The 17,853-nt window shown below is 41.6% G+C and overlaps 1 protein-coding gene across 4 annotated transcripts in view; it reads right to left on the bottom strand.

The window, feature by feature from the left end:
- The window catches only part of XPO6 (exportin 6), a 154,790-nt gene that overhangs the window by 27,711 nt on the left and 109,226 nt on the right, over positions 1 to 17,853 (bottom strand). For 2 of the 4 annotated variants that reach the window (XM_004461429.5, XM_012526323.4), the window contains 4 exons: positions 11,412 to 11,520; positions 9,416 to 9,508; positions 8,228 to 8,297; positions 960 to 1,119 (listed from right to left, as the gene is read on the bottom strand). In XM_004461429.5, the coding sequence (XP_004461486.1) occupies positions 960 to 1,119; positions 8,228 to 8,297; positions 9,416 to 9,508; positions 11,412 to 11,520 (432 nt within the window). The remainder of the gene's footprint in view (positions 1 to 959; positions 1,120 to 8,227; positions 8,298 to 9,415; positions 9,509 to 11,411; positions 11,521 to 17,853) is intronic. The other 2 variants (XM_071211217.1, XM_071211218.1) reach the window with 1 other exon arrangement.

Below are 17,853 nucleotides of genomic sequence, written 5' to 3'. Positions count from 1 at the left end.
ATTTCATATTACTGTATGCTGCTTTTATTATTAATGTTTATCAGGCCCTTAAAGGATTTGTTTAAAATTCTTCATTATCTCTGCTTCAAGCTAACATGTTAAAGAAAAATCTGGTATGCAAGTAACTAGACCCTTGGGGTTCAGTGTGTTATCAGATACCAGAGCCTTGGCTTTGGGCTAGATCCACATCCACTCAGTTTTAATCTAATCACCTCATCAGTTACCCTGAAATGATCTGAACCTCCTATCACATCTGATTTTTTTTTTAAGAGTTTTTTTTAAGAGTATCTGGGTGGGTTGGTAGGGGACTGGTAGAATGAAATTGTTACTCAAAAAATGCAGCTGTAAATACTCTGTGGGATCCAAGGGGAAGAAGCAGTAAAAGGAATCTGGTGGTAGAATGGTCAAGGACCACCTCTCAGGTCAGTCTAGGTGGCTGCCATGCTTTCACTTCCTAGGACTCTCATGGGCCTGGAAAAACCACAAAAAGCCTCACCTCTGGCGTCTGGTGGCCTACTTGGATAGTTTGTGCTGTCCCCTTATTAACAAGGCCTTTCTAATGTCCTTTTACCCCACTGAGGAAAGACATGATGATTGACCTCACCTGGCTTTTTCTGAGAATAATACTGTTTTTATACCTATATACATGTTCTTCAATGAAATAACAGATAACTTATATTTACTGAAGGTTTTGCTGTGCTAGACACTGTGCTAAGCACCTTATCTCATTTAATTCTCACAGTAAAACTACAAGTACTACTTCCACTCCATTTTACAGATGAGGGACCTGAAGTCTGAAGAGTTTAAGTAACTTGCTCCACATCTCATACAGCTTATATGTGGCATAGCCTAAATTACCTGGTGCCAGAGTGGAAGCTATCTGGCAATATGCTGCCCTTCATACTAGAAGGTGAAGCTGAGTTCTGAAGAAGGAGCAGCTCCATAACGTAACAGCCTACCTCTCCACGACTGTGAGGGCATCACTGAAGCGCGCAGCAAACACATCCCCGATAAAGTACTCGGCTAACCGGCCCACAGCCTGCAGCAAGGAGCTCAAGTCTCTCAGGGAGCAGTGCAATCGCCGGCAATCGTTCTCCGCTGTGATGTTCAACCTGTGTCCTGGAACACAACACCTCAGACAATTTTTCACAGGAAGAACATGCTTTGGTTACCACTGTAGATCACAGCTCATCCAGATGAGCCATACTTTAAAGCCTATTCTTACAAAGCAATCCACAGGCCACTTCCCAGTACTAAAGCAGTGGAACTAGGCAGTCTCACCTGAAGCCACATCCACATGTGCTCCAGAGAGAGGAAGGGATAGTGTGGAAGAGGAGAGACAGATGTCTTGGGCACCAGTACTGATTCTCCTTGCCCCTGTGAGGCACTGATACCACTAATTATGTCTCCAAGGAAACACCCAAGGAGGCTGAGTAACTCACCCAAAATTGATCATATTTCCAGGGCAGAGCTGGGATTCTAAGCTAAGTCTATGTAACTCCAAATCTACTGCCTTTTCCATATGGCCCTGCCTATGAATAAAACCCCCATCATCTGAGAGGTGGGATTCAGTCCTGCTGAAAGAAAGAGTGATGTATTCAACATTCCACCACAGCAATTTTAGGTGGCACAGTATGGAATAAAAGGCCCAGGACTCAGATTCAGAAGACAGATTTCCTGCCACTTCCCGAACTCTGTGCCTAATTTAACCCTTCTGGAACTAAATATTAAAGCTAATTCATGGAACTATTGTAAGGGCTTAATTAAAATGTAAACTACAAAGCATGTTATAATATTTGTAATTACTGTAACAAATAGCTAGTGATGATTTTCTAAGACTTGAAACTTTCTTACTTTTCAAAATAATTTCTTCAAGCTGAGCGAGAAGAATACAAAGGGGAAAACGATCTACCACAAGTTACCTCCTCCACCTCTGGATCTCTCCTCACTACAGCAAGAATCTTCAGGTCAGAAGGAAGATCACTAAGCATGCAGTTGCCGTTATACAGGTGGTAAACCCCTTCAGTGGCTCTCTCTAGCTAAAAGAGAAAATCTAAGACTCCCAGCATCAACGAGGAGGTCTCTCAGGACCACACTTCCTTCTACTACTGCACTGTCATCTGGACCAACGGGGAGCTCCCTGGCACCTCAGGTCTCCGTACTTTCGCATAAGCTAGCTGTTTTCTCTGCCTGGACTGCACATCATTTTATCCTCTTTCCATCCAAACCTTGCCAGTTCTTACAAATCTTTCATACTAACATAAGCATCATCCCTTCTGTGAACATTTCCCTATCCCCTCATTTTCCCAACAGAGGGAATGTGCTTCTTCCCCTTCTGCACCTCCCATGGACTCCATAAGTCCTTGTGGACTTATGAAGATAAACTAATGACTTACAAGTCTATCTTCTTACTAGACTATGAAACTCCTTCATGGCAAGGGGCCATGCACCCAGCATCCAGCACAGTGCCTGGTACACAATGGGTAATCATAAGTGTATGAATCAATTAAATTCAATAGAACAGAAAAACTAGAGCTGGATAGTGAACCTCAGGGGCTTCATTTCTTCATAATGTCCTTGGGTATACTCATTTTTACTAAAGGTGACTATGGATAAATAATACTTAATGGAGATGAAAACAGTGAGGCTGAACAACTGTGAAGAAAGTGCATAAAGCAGCAAGCTCAATACCTCAGACCCTCCTATACCAACTTCTAAATGGCAAAGCTAGGAAAAGAGTCTGTGACAGCCCTCAAAGGACAGCAGGGTATTCCCCTGGGCAGGAGCCTAGGAAAGGGGAGACTTCAGCCAGAGCTGGATCACAGTGGGGCACATCCCAAGGTACATAATAAAAGAAGGGCCAATGCAGGGAAGGACCTTACCAGGAGAAAGCCAGTAGCAAAGGCCAGTTTCAACCTGCCACAAATTGCCCTGCTCCCTCCTACAATGCACATGGAGAGCAGTGCCCTGGTGCAGCAAACAGGTTTCTAGGCTTCCTGGCAGCCCTGTGGAGACTGGCAGGGTAGGCGTCTAAGGGGAGTGAGCCAGTTCCTCCAGGCATGGAGCAAGCGAATGACACCCACACTCATCCACTGGCTGGGTAGATGAGCCCACAAAACGAACAGAATCAGGAGATATTTTTGGTCATACAAGAGCAAAAACTGCCTTCATTTGCAGTAGGATGAGAAAGCCCTAATCTCCTAGTTAACAAAGTACCACAATTATCACCTTCTGAATAACAATGTGATGGTGTTACAGATGTATGTAAACTTTTAAAACCTTCTGCTACTCTGCACATCAACCAAGCCCTAGGGCTCTATGCAAAAAAATACCCTTATGTGAAAAACACACACTGGACATGGTTGTGCAATAATACCCTGGCTCAAAAGAGGTAAAGTCAGCTTTTTTCTTTCAAAGAGCAAAAGGGCAGGTTCTTGAATCAGCTCCTTATTTTTCCTTTATCTTCAGCTCCATCCCCCACAAAGCCCTCACTGGCTTTCAGCTTATTCATTGTACTCAATACCTAGGATTAGATACCTATTTCTTAACTATTTTAAGCACGTAAGAGAAACATTGTTTCCCTTTAAAAAAATCAAAACATCACCCTCACTTTGGATGAATTGTAAAAGGCATGGGACTATGTAACACAGTGAGCCATGTGGTGGAGGATGGACTGTTGTTAATAGTACAAACGTAAGAGTGTTTCTCATGAACTGCAACAAATGTACAATACTAATACATGGTGTTAAAAATAGAGGGTATATGAAGAAATCATACCAAACGTAAGCTTCAGAAGTTAGCTGTAATATTTTGACGATGTTCTTTCATAATCTATAACAAATGTTCCACAACAATGTAAGGTGTTCGTGGAGGGGAGAAATATGGGAATTCTGCAAGTTACGCATGATTGGGTTGTCTTTTTAAATAAAGATTTATTTTTCTTATTTATTTCCCTCCCCCCTTCCCCCCACCCCCCCAGTTGTCTGCTCTCTTTGTCCACTGCTGTGTGTTCTTCTGTGTCCGCTTCTATTCTTGTCAGTGGCACGGAATCTGTGTCTCTTTTTGTTGCGTCATCTTGCTGCATCAGCTCTCCATATGTGCGGTGCCACCCCTGGACAGGCTGGACTTTCTCTCCTTACAGGACACAATCCTTGCGCGTGGGGCTCCCCTACACAGGGACACCCCTGCGTGGCAGGACACTCCTTGCATGCATCAGCACTGCACGTGGGCCAGCTCCACATAGGTCAAGAAAGTCCTGGATTTGACCTGTGGACCTCCCATGTGGTAGGCAGATGCTCTATTCATTGAGCCAAGTCCGCCTCTCTGCATGATTGTTTTATAAGCTCACAATTTTTCTAATGAAATATATATATATATTTAAAAATAACCCTAAACCCAGTTTTCATTTGTATGGTCATTAATAGACGGTTATAAGACAAATTAAAGGTTATCCTGGCCAAGTCTTTCCCTCAGTCCCTTTCCTCCCTATATCCATACAGATATGTCTGGCCAGTAAGACCTTACCTTGACATTTCCCCATCACTGCCCGGGTTTTCAGCCTCTTCTTGGACAGCACTAGTGATTACCAAGAAGCACAATGTCCCTTGAAAAAGACGTTCCATCTTTAGCTAGCTTGGACAAAAATGCAGGGAAAATCTGTCTCCCTACAAATCCACCTTATGATTCCTGGTCCCACCCATTGAGGGAGAACATAAAAACAAGCAGAAGTCTACTGACACAGTATAGCCATGGGGAGATGTGAAGACAGTGGGGACAATCTTCCAAATCTCCTCCTGACTTAAGGATACTTCCTCCCTTCCATTTCCCATGTCACACTCCTTCTGAGAACTCATCATCCTATCGCTCTTCTTTAACTCTGTCATAACTTGTCTACCAAAGAGCAGTACACAGAATGGAAATCAGTTTGGAATTACTGGTGTGTATGCCCATGTGTGTATGTGTGTGACTATTAATTTGAACCATATGAAACTGCTGATCTTTGACCGTTTCTGACCAACAAAGCTACAATTCCATACAGTTCAACTTCACACATGCCATCTAAGATTCACGTTAGTCAAGACTGCAGCTGGTTCTGTCCTCCTCTATCTGCAAGGCAGGACAAACAAAGAGGCAGTAAGTACCCCAAATCGAAGCCCCTGTCCCCACCCCCGTGTAGAAATCTAGTATCGCAGGCACCAAATAAACTTGAGGGGGTGGGCCAAAGCTCCCACTGTGGAAAGCTGTTCAGATCCACCCACATTTTCTTCTATTTGGCTACACTTAGATTTTCCTCCTAACAGCACAAAACATCTGCAAAGTAGAACCTTTGGAAAGAACAGTGCTATATATAGGTTTGGAGATAAAGTATGAAGGTAACACTAAAACAGTACTATCTTCCACAAACCCAATCATCCTGAAGCTGCCCAGGTACCCTCTAAGCCACATCCAAAGGACAATTTCCTGGCAAATCACTCCCCTGGAAAAAAACATCTTAATATCAAGCATAATTCAGTCATTTCCGTTTTTGGAGGGGCAGAGTGAAGGGAGTGTTAGAAAACTAGCATTTGAGGTATTCAATTCTGAAGAACAAATAAGTCAAAACTAAACCCAAGTAGAACAAAGGCTGTAAGTCAGAAAAATTTTTATACAAAAGTCAGAGATGAAAAGATCTCTTAGGCAGGGAAGCCTGCATGGCTAACTGGAAAAGTTAAAGGGGTTACTTAGAGCAGAAAGGTTACCTCAACGACAGAAGATCTCAATAAGGAGTGGCAGAAGCCAAGTATAAAATGGATAATTTAGGCCACATAATGACATAAATGCTGTGTAAGGGAACAACAACCAATAAAATTTCTCAATTCATAATAAGTAGGAAAGAGAGTGAAAGCAAAGGGTGACTCCCAGGGGTTAAGAGAGGCACACAGCAAAGAACATTTTTGCTTTGGCTTTTACTGAGGAAATGAGTTAGTCAACTCCTCTTTGGAAGCAGGAAGAGCAGCAGTAGTAAAGAGCAAGAAGCACGCAGAATCCTCTCAATTTGAGTGATCTAACAAAATCAAAAGCAGGAGGCCCTCTGGACTGGCTAACCCTGTAGGTGTCACTGCTAACCAAAATGCATATCCTGCTGTGATAAATGGCTACAACACTAGAAGAAGGCAAGAATCATGGGGGATTCCAAAGACACAGGTTCAGAGAGACCTAAGAATTACAGACTGAGCTAGAAGAGAAATGCGGATGAAAGACACAGGCCACAGTCTATCAGGGTTTCAGAAAGATAGCATGGTTTCTGTTAAGTGGCAAAAAGGCCAAAGCATTGGAGGTTAGTTGAGGGGGTAAATGGCCATGGGAACCAGAGAAAAAATGAACTCAAGAGTTTCGATTTTTTTAACAGCCTTTGCACTGGAAACCTGGCTTTTAGGTCACCAAGAGATGGGAGGAATGCTTCATTATGGATAAGAGAGCTCATTTTAAAACCAGAATAAGTATTTCTCTGGCCTGAAAGGTCTTGCCATTGGAGTACGCACAAAGGATCAGTGCTAGGGATGAGATTTATAAACGATCTGGAGGAGTCAAGCACACCCAGTAAATGGACTTCAATGAGGACAAGAATAAGATATTTCAATTAGGAACAAATAAATTAGGTTATCGTCTATGAAGAAAAGCTGTGAGTTACTGATTATATCTCAGAAAAAGGATTTAAGATTCACTGCAGATTTTCACCTGAAGACAGACTCAATATAACATAAAAGTGGGTTACAATACTGGAAAGGAAACATAAGGGGTGCTTTGTAGGGAGGGTACATGCTTGATTTTTTTTTTCCTCTCTCTCTCAAGATCGAGAATTATGTCTTTAGAGTCCAGAAAGCATTCTAATTTAATGAGTGGTCCTGAGGGAGAGCCACCTGAGCACGAATATTCCCAAGAATGGAGTCTAGAAACATTCGTAGCACTTGTACACAAATAATGTTCATTACTGTTGACAACATACTTTATACAAGCAAGTTTGCTTTGAAAAGTAGTCTTTTAAAAAGTTCTCTATAAGTTATTCTCACCCTGTCTCCAAAGCTAAGACTTGTACTCGGGGTATGCCAAGTCCCATCAACCTCTTGGGGCCCAGTGGATTATTTTGAAGCTAACACAGTCATGGAAACAAACTGTCACAGGCCACGGAGAAGGGCAACCTCAGAAGAACCTCATGTGGAGGCTCTGCCATAAATAAAAAGCTCCTCCCAGACACGGGCTGCTCTCAGGGAAATTCTGTGCCAGGCTGAAACAAAAGAGTGATGCAAAAGAGGGGCTGCAGACCAGGGCTAGGCATCACTCCCATAAGGAAAACCCTGGGAAGAACAGTGTGAAATGTCATGCAGGAGACGCACAATAGGAAGCTTCTGGTGTTTTCAGTAATAAGATGAATGTCAGAGATTTTAATTAATTCAACTTTTTATCATTCCCCTTTATATCACCTTGGGACTAGCACTAAGAAGCTATGTGAAATTAACATTTCCGATGATCAATTTCCTCTTCTGTAAAATAGGGATACCAAGTAATAACTCTTACACTTCACAGGACAGTTGCGAGAATTAAATGAGATAACACGTTTAACACAGCGGCTAGCATGTAATGAATGCTGTTATGAATGGAAGCTATTATTGCTATTAACAAAATAACAACAAAATGATAACCCTAAACCTCAAACAGGTGAAATCTGTAGGTGGCAGCCCAAAGCATTTTGAACTACTTATTTTCAGAGGCCCCATGGGCCATTTATAATAAAGAGCTAACAATTATTAGCTATCAGTTATTTTGCTTGCTCTGGAGCTGTTCCTATATCCTTCTGATTTGAAAAAACAAAAAAGAAAGAGGACATCCACAGGAAAATCCAAGCCTATTTTTTCTAGCTTATGCTAGTTTAAAGGACATAAGGAGATATTCTAATTGCTAGGGTTTTAATAAATCCTACCTTTTTGCTCCAAATTCACTTCTTTTCTCTCTCTCACTGAACAACCTCTTTAGAATATATTATAATAACTTCATCTTTTCCTCCCCCATAGCTCTCTTTCTCATGGTTTTGTTTTGTTTTAAAGTTTCCCCAGTTTAGAAGTGGTGAGAGATGGAGAAGCAGAGAGAAAGCAGTGGAGAAGTCATGTTCTGACAGCAAAAAGGCAATAATTAGATATCAGTCCAATTCTTTTGAATGTTTGGTTGAATTAAAAAATAAAAACCAGTTTACCTGACCCTGAAGTAACTATAAACTGCTGCAACCCCAAATAAACTTCTAAATTGTCCTGAAGAACTGGGAACTGAAAACAAAGAAACAAAACTTTTTTTAAAAAAACTATACATGCAAATTTTAACAGCAGTTTTACAATATTACAAGTACCAATGGAGTGGCTGTAGGGCACAAGACCAAAAACTATCCTCTGGAAATCTTCATATACAACTAAAAAGAGGTTGGCTCCCCTTTAGGGCAAGCCCCTCCCACCAATTCCTACAACTAAAATCACCTACTATTTGGAGTAAGAAAGAAAACATAACAATTTGATACATCTTTTTTCAAGCAAAGCAAAGGATACCAAGGTGTGACTGACTATGCTCCATTTAGAGGTTATCAAGCCCCAAAACGATCTATACCATCTGGATCTTCTGAGATGGGGCCTTGTCTCCCTTCAAATGCAAGGGAAACCCTACTCTTGAGAGAAATATCAGATATATCTTATTCAAGTACATGACAAACTGAAAAGATGGGACATAATATTTGGAAATCAGTTTCTCTGTTGATTTAGCTAGCGGACAGGTATTCATAACCAGATATATCTTATTTTTAAAACTGCTAGAGTCACCATTGCCATACATTAAGATAAAAGCAATTTTATCTTAATTTAATGTGGCAGCTTCCTAAGAAAGGCAGATGAAATAAAATGACACTTTTTATAACAGCAACCACAAGATTTAGCTGGGCTGACCAATGTAAAAGTTAACTCCAATAAACTGTCTTGCCTTTAAAAAAGAGATGGCCTTAAAATCTCCTCAAAAAATGAAATCTCCAGAAGCACTACTTAGTAAATGGAATCAGTCCTTATGACTAAATATTTCATGGCATAAATACAAGCAAAGAGCATAAGCAATTTGCCAAGAGTGAGCTTTACAAAGGCTAAATTTTCAGCAATGTAATTTTCTTAAATAGTACCTCCTCTACCTGCTCTGAGGTACTCTACCTGGCCACTTCTGAGCTACTGATAAACAAATTAAAACATTAGTGAAATTCCTACTATATCCAAGAGTTTGGGTAAGAAAAACAGAGTTTCCAAAGACTGATTTGAAATATTCTATGATACACATAAGCAAAAAAGCCTTTCTCATCATGCTGTGTACAGGAGAAAAAATTAGACTCTTCATTCCCCTCCAAATGATTAGTTACCAGTGTTGAGAAGGCATGGGTGGGAAGGAGCTCCATCACTTTGGCCACCACCTCCAAGCTCTGGCGTAAGTACCGCTGCCACTCTGTCTGCTGCTATGGGGGGAAACACAAGGGAATCAGCTCTCCTAGACAGGCAGAATGCACAGGCATCTTCCCTGCCTATCTGTCCTAGGCCTCAAGTCTACTCTCAGGCAAAAAAATATGAAGAAATGGAAAATGTTGCAACCAAGTTATCTGATACTTTAAAAAGGCCAAGCTATAATATTTTTAAGAATCCAACGAAGTAATTTCATAAAAAGCTATTCTCTCAGAAAGCAAAATCATCCACCTAACAGAAAACCTACTTTCCCCCACAGAGTTACAGGAATACAGAGTGAAAAGAACCACTTGTAAGTTGCTGAGCCCTTTTACATCATCCCACCTTGAGTACCTGGCCATTCACATGTTCTGGGACAGTCCATTGCTTTGTTCACATAAGTGTAACTGACTAAATCAGGGCTACTCCAAGTGTGGTCCCCAGGTAGGCAGCACCAGCAGTACCTGGGAGCTTGTCAGAAATGCAGAGTCTTTGCCCCCAACCTCTATGCACCTCGACCTACTGAGTCAGAATCTGTTTTATCAAGCTGTCCTGGTGATTCTAATACACACTGAAGTGTGAGAAGCTCTGGTCTAAGTCATACAGTTAACAAGAAGTAAAACTTAAGTTTATTAGGCGCCTAATATATACTGGCCACGTGTGTTACCTGGTATAACTGTCACAAAAAGTCAGTAAACAATTATCACTCCCCTTTTGAGTTTAGAGAATTTCAATGCCCAGACCTATCGCCTCCATGCCCAAGGCTGCAGAGGTTCAAATCTAGCCCATCTGGTTCCAAGTATAGGGCCCTTTCTATCTAAACATGGCTATCTAGCTACCCTCAAGGTCTTGCCATGCCACTGCTACTCATATTTTGAGAACCATACCTGTGACTTGAAAAATTTTAAGTGCCTGGTAGTTACCAAAAAACCAAACACTGGGGTAGCAGTATCTTTTTTTTTAAGATTTATTCTATTTATATCCCCCACCTCCCCTGCCTCCATGCCCCCCATTGTCTGTTCTCTGTGTCATTCAAAGTGTTCTTCTCTGTCTGCCTGTATTCCCATTAGGTGGCTCCAGGAACCAATCCTGGGACCTTCCAGAGTGGGAGAGAGGTAAGGCGATTACTCTCTTGTGCCCCCTCAACTCCCTGTTCTGCTTCTTCTTATTTTCTCTCCTTTGTGTCTCTTGTTGTGTCATCTTGCTGCACCAGCTCTCCACATTGGCCAGCCCTCCTGCACGGGGTGACTTTCCTGTGCTGGGTAGCATTCCCATGCAGGGTGGCACTCCTGCACAGGATGGCATTCCCATATAGGCCGGCATTCCAAGTGGGCCAGCTTGCCCTCACCAGGAGACCCTGAGGATCGAACCCTGGACCTCCTATATGTAGATGGGAGCCCAACTGGTTAAGCCACATCCGTTTCCCTGGAGTAGTATTCTTAAGACATTTTCCTTACCAGTGTCAGGCATACCAACATCAATAATTCAAGATTGATTTTAAGAGAAATCAGCTCATAAGTAAAATATACTCCAGAGTCTTCATTTCATTCTAGCCTTATAACTTAAGTTCTCTGTTTATCTTCACTAGTATTCACTAGCTTTTACTTGTTGCCTGGGGTGGGAAGTGGAGGTGGGGACATAAGAGGGGAAATAGGAAGGATACAGAGTTCTCATTAAATCATTTTTCACCATACAAATGGTTCCTCTACTTGCATCTCTGGTACATGTAGGTAAAAATGCCTGTAAAATTTTCAAAGAAACCAGAAGGAGTTGAAAATTTTCAAATGTACAACTCAAGCCATACCACCAATCTGGTTTAAAACTGGTCTCCAAAGAAGAGGGGTTAAAGGTTGCATGTCTCCTTTCTGGTTCAACTACAACCTAACAATGAATTAAGGTCAATCAGGGTGTGCAGCTTACATCATCATCCAGAGTCTCATCATCCAACTCCTCCAACTGGGCCTGGTTATATCTGAACTGGATTCGATTCAACACCTCCGTGAGCAAAAGAACCAGGGCGTCTTCGTACCTATGTGGCAGGGAGAAATTCAACATCAGGTGAAAGGAGCTTTTAGCCAAGGATTTTGAAAAGCCTCCTGCACTATGAAGGGGACGGCATCCATGCTGGACTACCATGTATAAGCATCTAAACTCTTGATGCTTAGTTTATGGGATGGCAAGTATGTATCTGACTGGGCAGTAGCAGGGTATTTATTTATGTCTCAGGCACCATTTATCTTCTTGATGGGTAGAACCATTTAGCATTAGATAAAGTCCTTATTTGTCTCTGGTTATAATTTTTATCTTTAAAATATTATTTTAAAGACACGATTTATTTGTTCCTAATTGATACTAGTATGGCCAACACCAGCTCCCTTTTGGTTAGTCTATGCATGGAGTATCTTTTTCCACCCTTTTAACTTTTGACCTATTTATGTCTTTGAATCCAAAAGGAATCTCCTGTAGACAGCATGTAGTTGGTCCAGGTTCTTTTCGCCATCTTGCCATTCTCTTTTAACTAGAGCTTAATCACTTACATTTAATGTAATTACTAATAAAGAAGGACTCCTACCATTTTGCTACTTGTTTTCTACATGTCATTTTTTGTCCTTCAATTCCAACATTACTGCCTTCTTTTGTGTTAAACAGATTTTTAATTTTTATTTTTATGTCTTTATTTTTTTAATGTCACATTCAAAAAATATGAGATCCCCATATGCCCCCCACCCCCCTCACCCCACTCCTCCCATAACAACAATCTCCTCCATCATCATGAGACATTCATTGCGCTTGGTGAATACATCTCTGAGCACTGCTGCATCACATGGACAATGGTCCACATTATAGTTTACACTCTCCCCCAGTCCACCCAGTGGGCCATGGGACGACATAGAATGTCCAGTAATGGTCCCTGCAGTACCACCCAGGACAGCTCCAAGTTCTGAAAATGCCCCCGCATCACGTCATTTCTTCCCATTCCCTACCCTCAGCAGCTACCATGGCCACTTTCTCCACACCAATGCTACATTTTCTTCAATTACTAATCACAATAGTTTATGAATAGAATATCAGTAAGTCTACTCTAATCCATACTCTATTCCTCCATCCTGTGGACCCTGGAATGGTTGTGTCCACTCCACATCTACATCAAGAGGGGGCTTAGATTCCACATGGATGCTGGATGCAATTCTCCTGCTTTCAGTTTTAGGCACTCTTGGCTCTCTGGTGTGGTGGTTGACCTTCTTCACCTCCATGTTAGCTGAGTGGGGTAAGTCCAAAAAGCCAGAGTGTAGGAGTTGCTAGTCTGTTGAGGCTCAGGGCCTGGCTATCACATGGACAGTCCAGAGATTCAGGTCCCCTGGGTATACACTATTCAGGTCCCCTGGGTATACACTAAACTCCAGCCCCAACCATAGGTCCGATAAAAGTAACAGGAGAGGCTTGTGAACAAAGATCACATCTGAGTTCAGCTCCATCACACAGAAACACAAACTCCAAAGTAGGGCCAACTGACATGGCACTGAACTCCATCTGCCATGACCATAGAACATATGGATCTCTGTAGCCCTCAGAAGAACCAATATCTGAGGTTGTAAGATTATTTTCTACTATACCATTTTAGTTCCCTCGGCATTTCTTTTACTGCTATATTGCCCTGGGGATTACAGGCATCATATATAAATCTGAATTAATTCAATGACTCAATTCTTTTAACAGTCATGGTAGGTTAGGGAGTTATCATTGCCATTTTATTAATGAGGAAACCACAACTAATAGAAGTTAAATAAATGGTATAAGGGTCACCTAGCTAGCTGTTTTGAACCCAGGGCTGCCTGACTCTTTCTTTCTACACATCAATAGACTTTGACTCTGTCCCACCCACTGCCCCAAACCTAATTTTTATACTCGATTTTTAAGAAGACTAAAAACTCAAAGAAGAAATGGAAAAAAACAACAAACCAACAAACCTGGGAAGCCCAACCCTTTTTATCTGGGCCTATGAATAATTTCTCTAAGAAATATTCAAGAACCCTGGGTTTGGATATTTCCCACAGGTAGTAAGAACCCAACTCAGAAAATACCAAGTTACAAGCAATAGTTGCTACCACAAGAGCCAACAGACCACAACTTTCAAGAATAAATCACATTCCTTAAATACTTGCTTTCCAGAAATGCTTCTAAGTTAAGGAACTGTTCCCACTCATAAAGCCTAAATATTCACTCTGGTTATAAACAATTGTCTCTCAGCTCCTACCTATTCTCTATACTTTATGATGCTGGGCCTGAGACTAAGTGTATTTCTCCTCTGCTAGCTAGATTCCTATTAGGCTCTGCCAGGAGGGGCACTGGAGGAAGACTGGAAGGCAGAAGGCGGTGCAAAGGGACTTCGTTCTCCCTTGAGGGCCTGCTGTCCTGGCAATGCCACCCCAGCAATGGCCACCTGCCAGCAGCAATGGGTTCTATTTTCCAGCTTTGTTCCATACCCAGCTCCATGGGGCTCCCCTCCTCTGAGTTCTTGTGTCAACCGAATGGGCATCCTCTCCTCAGGTCTGAGCCCCAGCTCCATGGGCTCCACTTTGATAACACCAACCTCTTTCCTTTGTGCTCACAGCCCTAGGGGTGGTGCTGCTTCTGCAGTTACCATCTGTGTTATTCTAGTGTTCCATTTTGGTTTTTCCAGTCCTCCAAAACCTGTTTAATCAGTTTTCAACATTTAATTCTCTGTCAATAAAGTGTGGTTTCTGTTTTCCTGACAGGCTCCTAACATACAGATGAGGATAGAACATCAAGATAACCAAAATCACAAGGCATTTGATGCCAAGATCAAACATATTCCTTCTGGTCTAAAAGTTACAGCCCATGTGATGAGACTAGAAACAGTCAAAAGACCACTTATAAATCCTCCTAGATCATCACTCTTCAGAGTTTGGTTGACACAGCAGCTCATTTTTTGACTAGATTCAGGAACACTGGCTCTCCCCCTCCACCCCCCACCTCTAACAAAGAATCCCTCAATGTTTGCAAATGATTTAACAAACCTAACAAACTCCAGGCCTATAGTAAATAGATTGGTAGCTGAGCATGACCCAGGAAAGATACTGGCAAGACAAATTACTAATAAAATTGGCAACATCTGTGGGAAGAACTGCAGCTAGAGTTAAAATCCCACTTCAGGAGACATCAAAGAAATGTAAGATCAAATACTTAGCCCTGGAGCTTATATCTGCCATTTTCCCTGAATATAAATTCCTAAATTTACAGAAGTTTCATGCTATAAATTGCTAAGATAGACCAAAACATTTTCATAATTCTGCTAGGGAAGAAAATCCACCTAAGACGAGATGGCAGTCTTCATACTGAAAGGTGAAAATATTGATAAAAAGAAATTTATCATCTATAAATTATCTTGCTGAAATAAAAAGGAATTTAGAGGCTTCATATGCAAAGGATAACCCTGAATTAGACCTAAAATTCTTACTGGCAGTTGGCAACTCTGACTGTAAACAAAACAAAACAAAACATACTGATTAGAAAATTAAATGCAACCTGGATCCAGGCTAGAGCTCACTTAGGTAACTGATTTCCCAAAGGGTATGGTGAAGGAGGTGGGAGGGTGTATGGGTGTGGCAAAGATTCTGGTTACCTACCCAACATCCATTCTTCCCCCCTTCCTTAGTAAAAGCACCCTGGGCATTGAGGTCAACCAAAAGAAAACATTCTTCAGGCTTCCTTGCAGATAGATGTGGTAAATGAGATATTAAAAGAAATTATCACGTGGGACTTCTGGAAGACTTTCTTTGGCCCAGTCTCTCCCCCTTCTCATTCCTGCTGCCTGAAATGTGGGTATGATGCCTGGAGATTCATCAGCCACCTTTAACCATAAGCTGACTGTGGAAATGGAAGCCATGCCTAAGGATGGCAGAACAAGCAGTAAAGAAACAGTAAAAGAGGGGGGGAGGGAAATTCAACATACAAAGATCAAGGAGAATCTGACCACTTTTCAACAGAAAAGACAATTAACAGATACCAACCCTGACGGGCACAGTTCCTAGAATTATCAAAGACGTTAACGCAGCTATTATAACCATTCTCTATAAGGTTCTTCAGATGGAGACAAATGATTCAAGAAAAAAACATGGAACTTCAAGAATGAAGGAGGTGCTAGAGACTAGGTAAATGTCTGGGCAAATATAATGTACTATGTCTCTCTTAAGATCTTTAGGATGTGAATGTTGGATCAAAACAAAAATGAGAATAACTGATGGGCTTGTCAATGTGTGTAGACATAAAATCTATGGTAGCCTCAATATAAAAATATAAAGAGGAGAAAGTAAAGGGGCCTATATGGTGGTAATGTTTCTACATTTCACTTGAAGTGATAAAATGTTCATGTGAAAAGTTAAGCATGAGGGAGCGGATGTGGCCCAAGCAGTTGAGCACCTGCCTCCCACATGGGAGGTCCCCAGTTTGGTTCCTGGTGCCTCCTGAAAAAAACAAAAGCAAAACACAAGCAAAACAAATGATAAAACCACCTCAGTGAAGCTGATGTGGCTCAGTGGTTGAGCACTGGCTTCCCACATACAAGGTCCCAGATTCAATCTCCAGTCCCTAGTACCTCAGGAAAAAAAAAAAAAAGGTTAATTATGCATATTATAATACCTAGAGCAACAGTAAAAAACAATACAAAAATCGAGAGTCAAATATTCCATATATAAACTGAAAAGGAAAACTAAATGGGTATGCAACAAACACAATCTTAAACTATATGAAGAAAAAACTTAATGAACTAAAAGGAGAAACAGACAAATCTACACATATACTCCTCTCTCAGTAACTGGTAGAGCAGAAAATCAGTAAGGATAAAGAAGACATGTATAACACTACCAACCAACCTGACCTAACTGACAAGCAAGAATGCATATAATTTTTCAAACACATAATGAACATTCACAAGATAGACTGAGTCATAAAACAAAGCATAACAAAGGTAAAAGATTTAAAATCATACAAACTGTATTCACAGACCATAACAAAATTAAATTAAAAAACAATAACAGAAATTATATGGAAAGTCCTCCCAAATATTTGAAAATTAAAGAGGGCAGCAGACTTGGCCCAGTGGTTAAGGCATCCGTCTACCACATGGGAGGTCCGCAGTTCAAACCCCAGGCCTTCTTGACCCGTGTGGAGTTGGCCCATGCACAGTGCTGATGCACGCAAGGAGTGCCGTGCCACGCAGGGGTGTCCCCCGCGTAGGGGAACCCCACGTGCAAGGAGTGCGCCCCGTAAGGAGAGCTGCCCAGCGCAAAAGAAAGTGCAGCCTGCCCAGGAATGGTGCTGCACACACGGAGAACTGACACAACAAAAAGAAACACAGATTCCTGTACTGCTGACAACAACAGAAGTGGACAAAGAAGAAGATGCAGCAAACAGACACAGAAAAGAGACAACCAGGGGGGGGGGGGTGGGGGAGAGGAAGGGGAGAGAAATAAATAAAAATAAATAAATCTTTAAAAAACAAACAAAGAGGACACCTCAAGAGAAATTAGAAAATATTTTGGCCAGACACAAAAGGGCAAATACTGTATAACTGCATTACTATGAACGAAATATATTGTGTAACATATCGAATGATTTTTTAAAAATTGTATGTATCTAGCACATTTGAGAAATGTATGTTTTTATTAAAAAAAAAAAGAAAGAAAATATTTTGGATGAAATGAAAATGAAAATACAACATTAAAATCTGTCAGATTGGGAAACGGACTTGGCCCAGTGGTTAGGGTGTCCGTCTACCACATGGGAGGTCTGCGGTTCAAACCCCGGGCCTCCTTGACCCGTGTGGAGCTGGCCCATGTGCAGTGCTGATGCGCGCAAGGAGTGCCTGCGCCACGCAGGGGTGTCCCCCGCGTAGGGGAGACCCACGCGCAAGGAGTGCACCCATAAGGAGAGCCGCCCAGCGCGAAAGAAAGTGCAGCCTGCCCAGGAATGGCGCCGCCCACACTTCCCATGCCGCTGACGACAACAGAAGCAGACAAAGAAACAAGACGCAGCAAATAGACACAGAGAACAGACAACCGAGGGAGGGAGGGAGGATGGGAGGGGAATTAAATAAATAAATAAATCTTTAAAAAAAAAAATGTCAGATAAAGCAGTGCTTAGAGGTAAATTTACAGCATTAAATGTTTATATATACAATGGAAATAAACTCATAGACCTCATAAATTCTGTTAAATAAAAACTAAGCATGTTAAAGAAACCACCTAGAAGGTGCTCATTAAGCACATGATGAATGGATCAATGAATAAAAGAACAAATCAATGAAGAAATGAATAAAAACTCATGAGATATAACAAAGCAG

The sequence above is a fragment of the Dasypus novemcinctus genome, chromosome 23, assembly GCF_030445035.2.
Source record: "Dasypus novemcinctus isolate mDasNov1 chromosome 23, mDasNov1.1.hap2, whole genome shotgun sequence".
Lineage (NCBI taxonomy): Eukaryota > Metazoa > Chordata > Mammalia > Cingulata > Dasypodidae > Dasypus > Dasypus novemcinctus.
The sequence above is the reverse complement of the archived record's forward strand: the minus strand, read 5'-3'. Positions and strand labels throughout refer to the sequence as shown.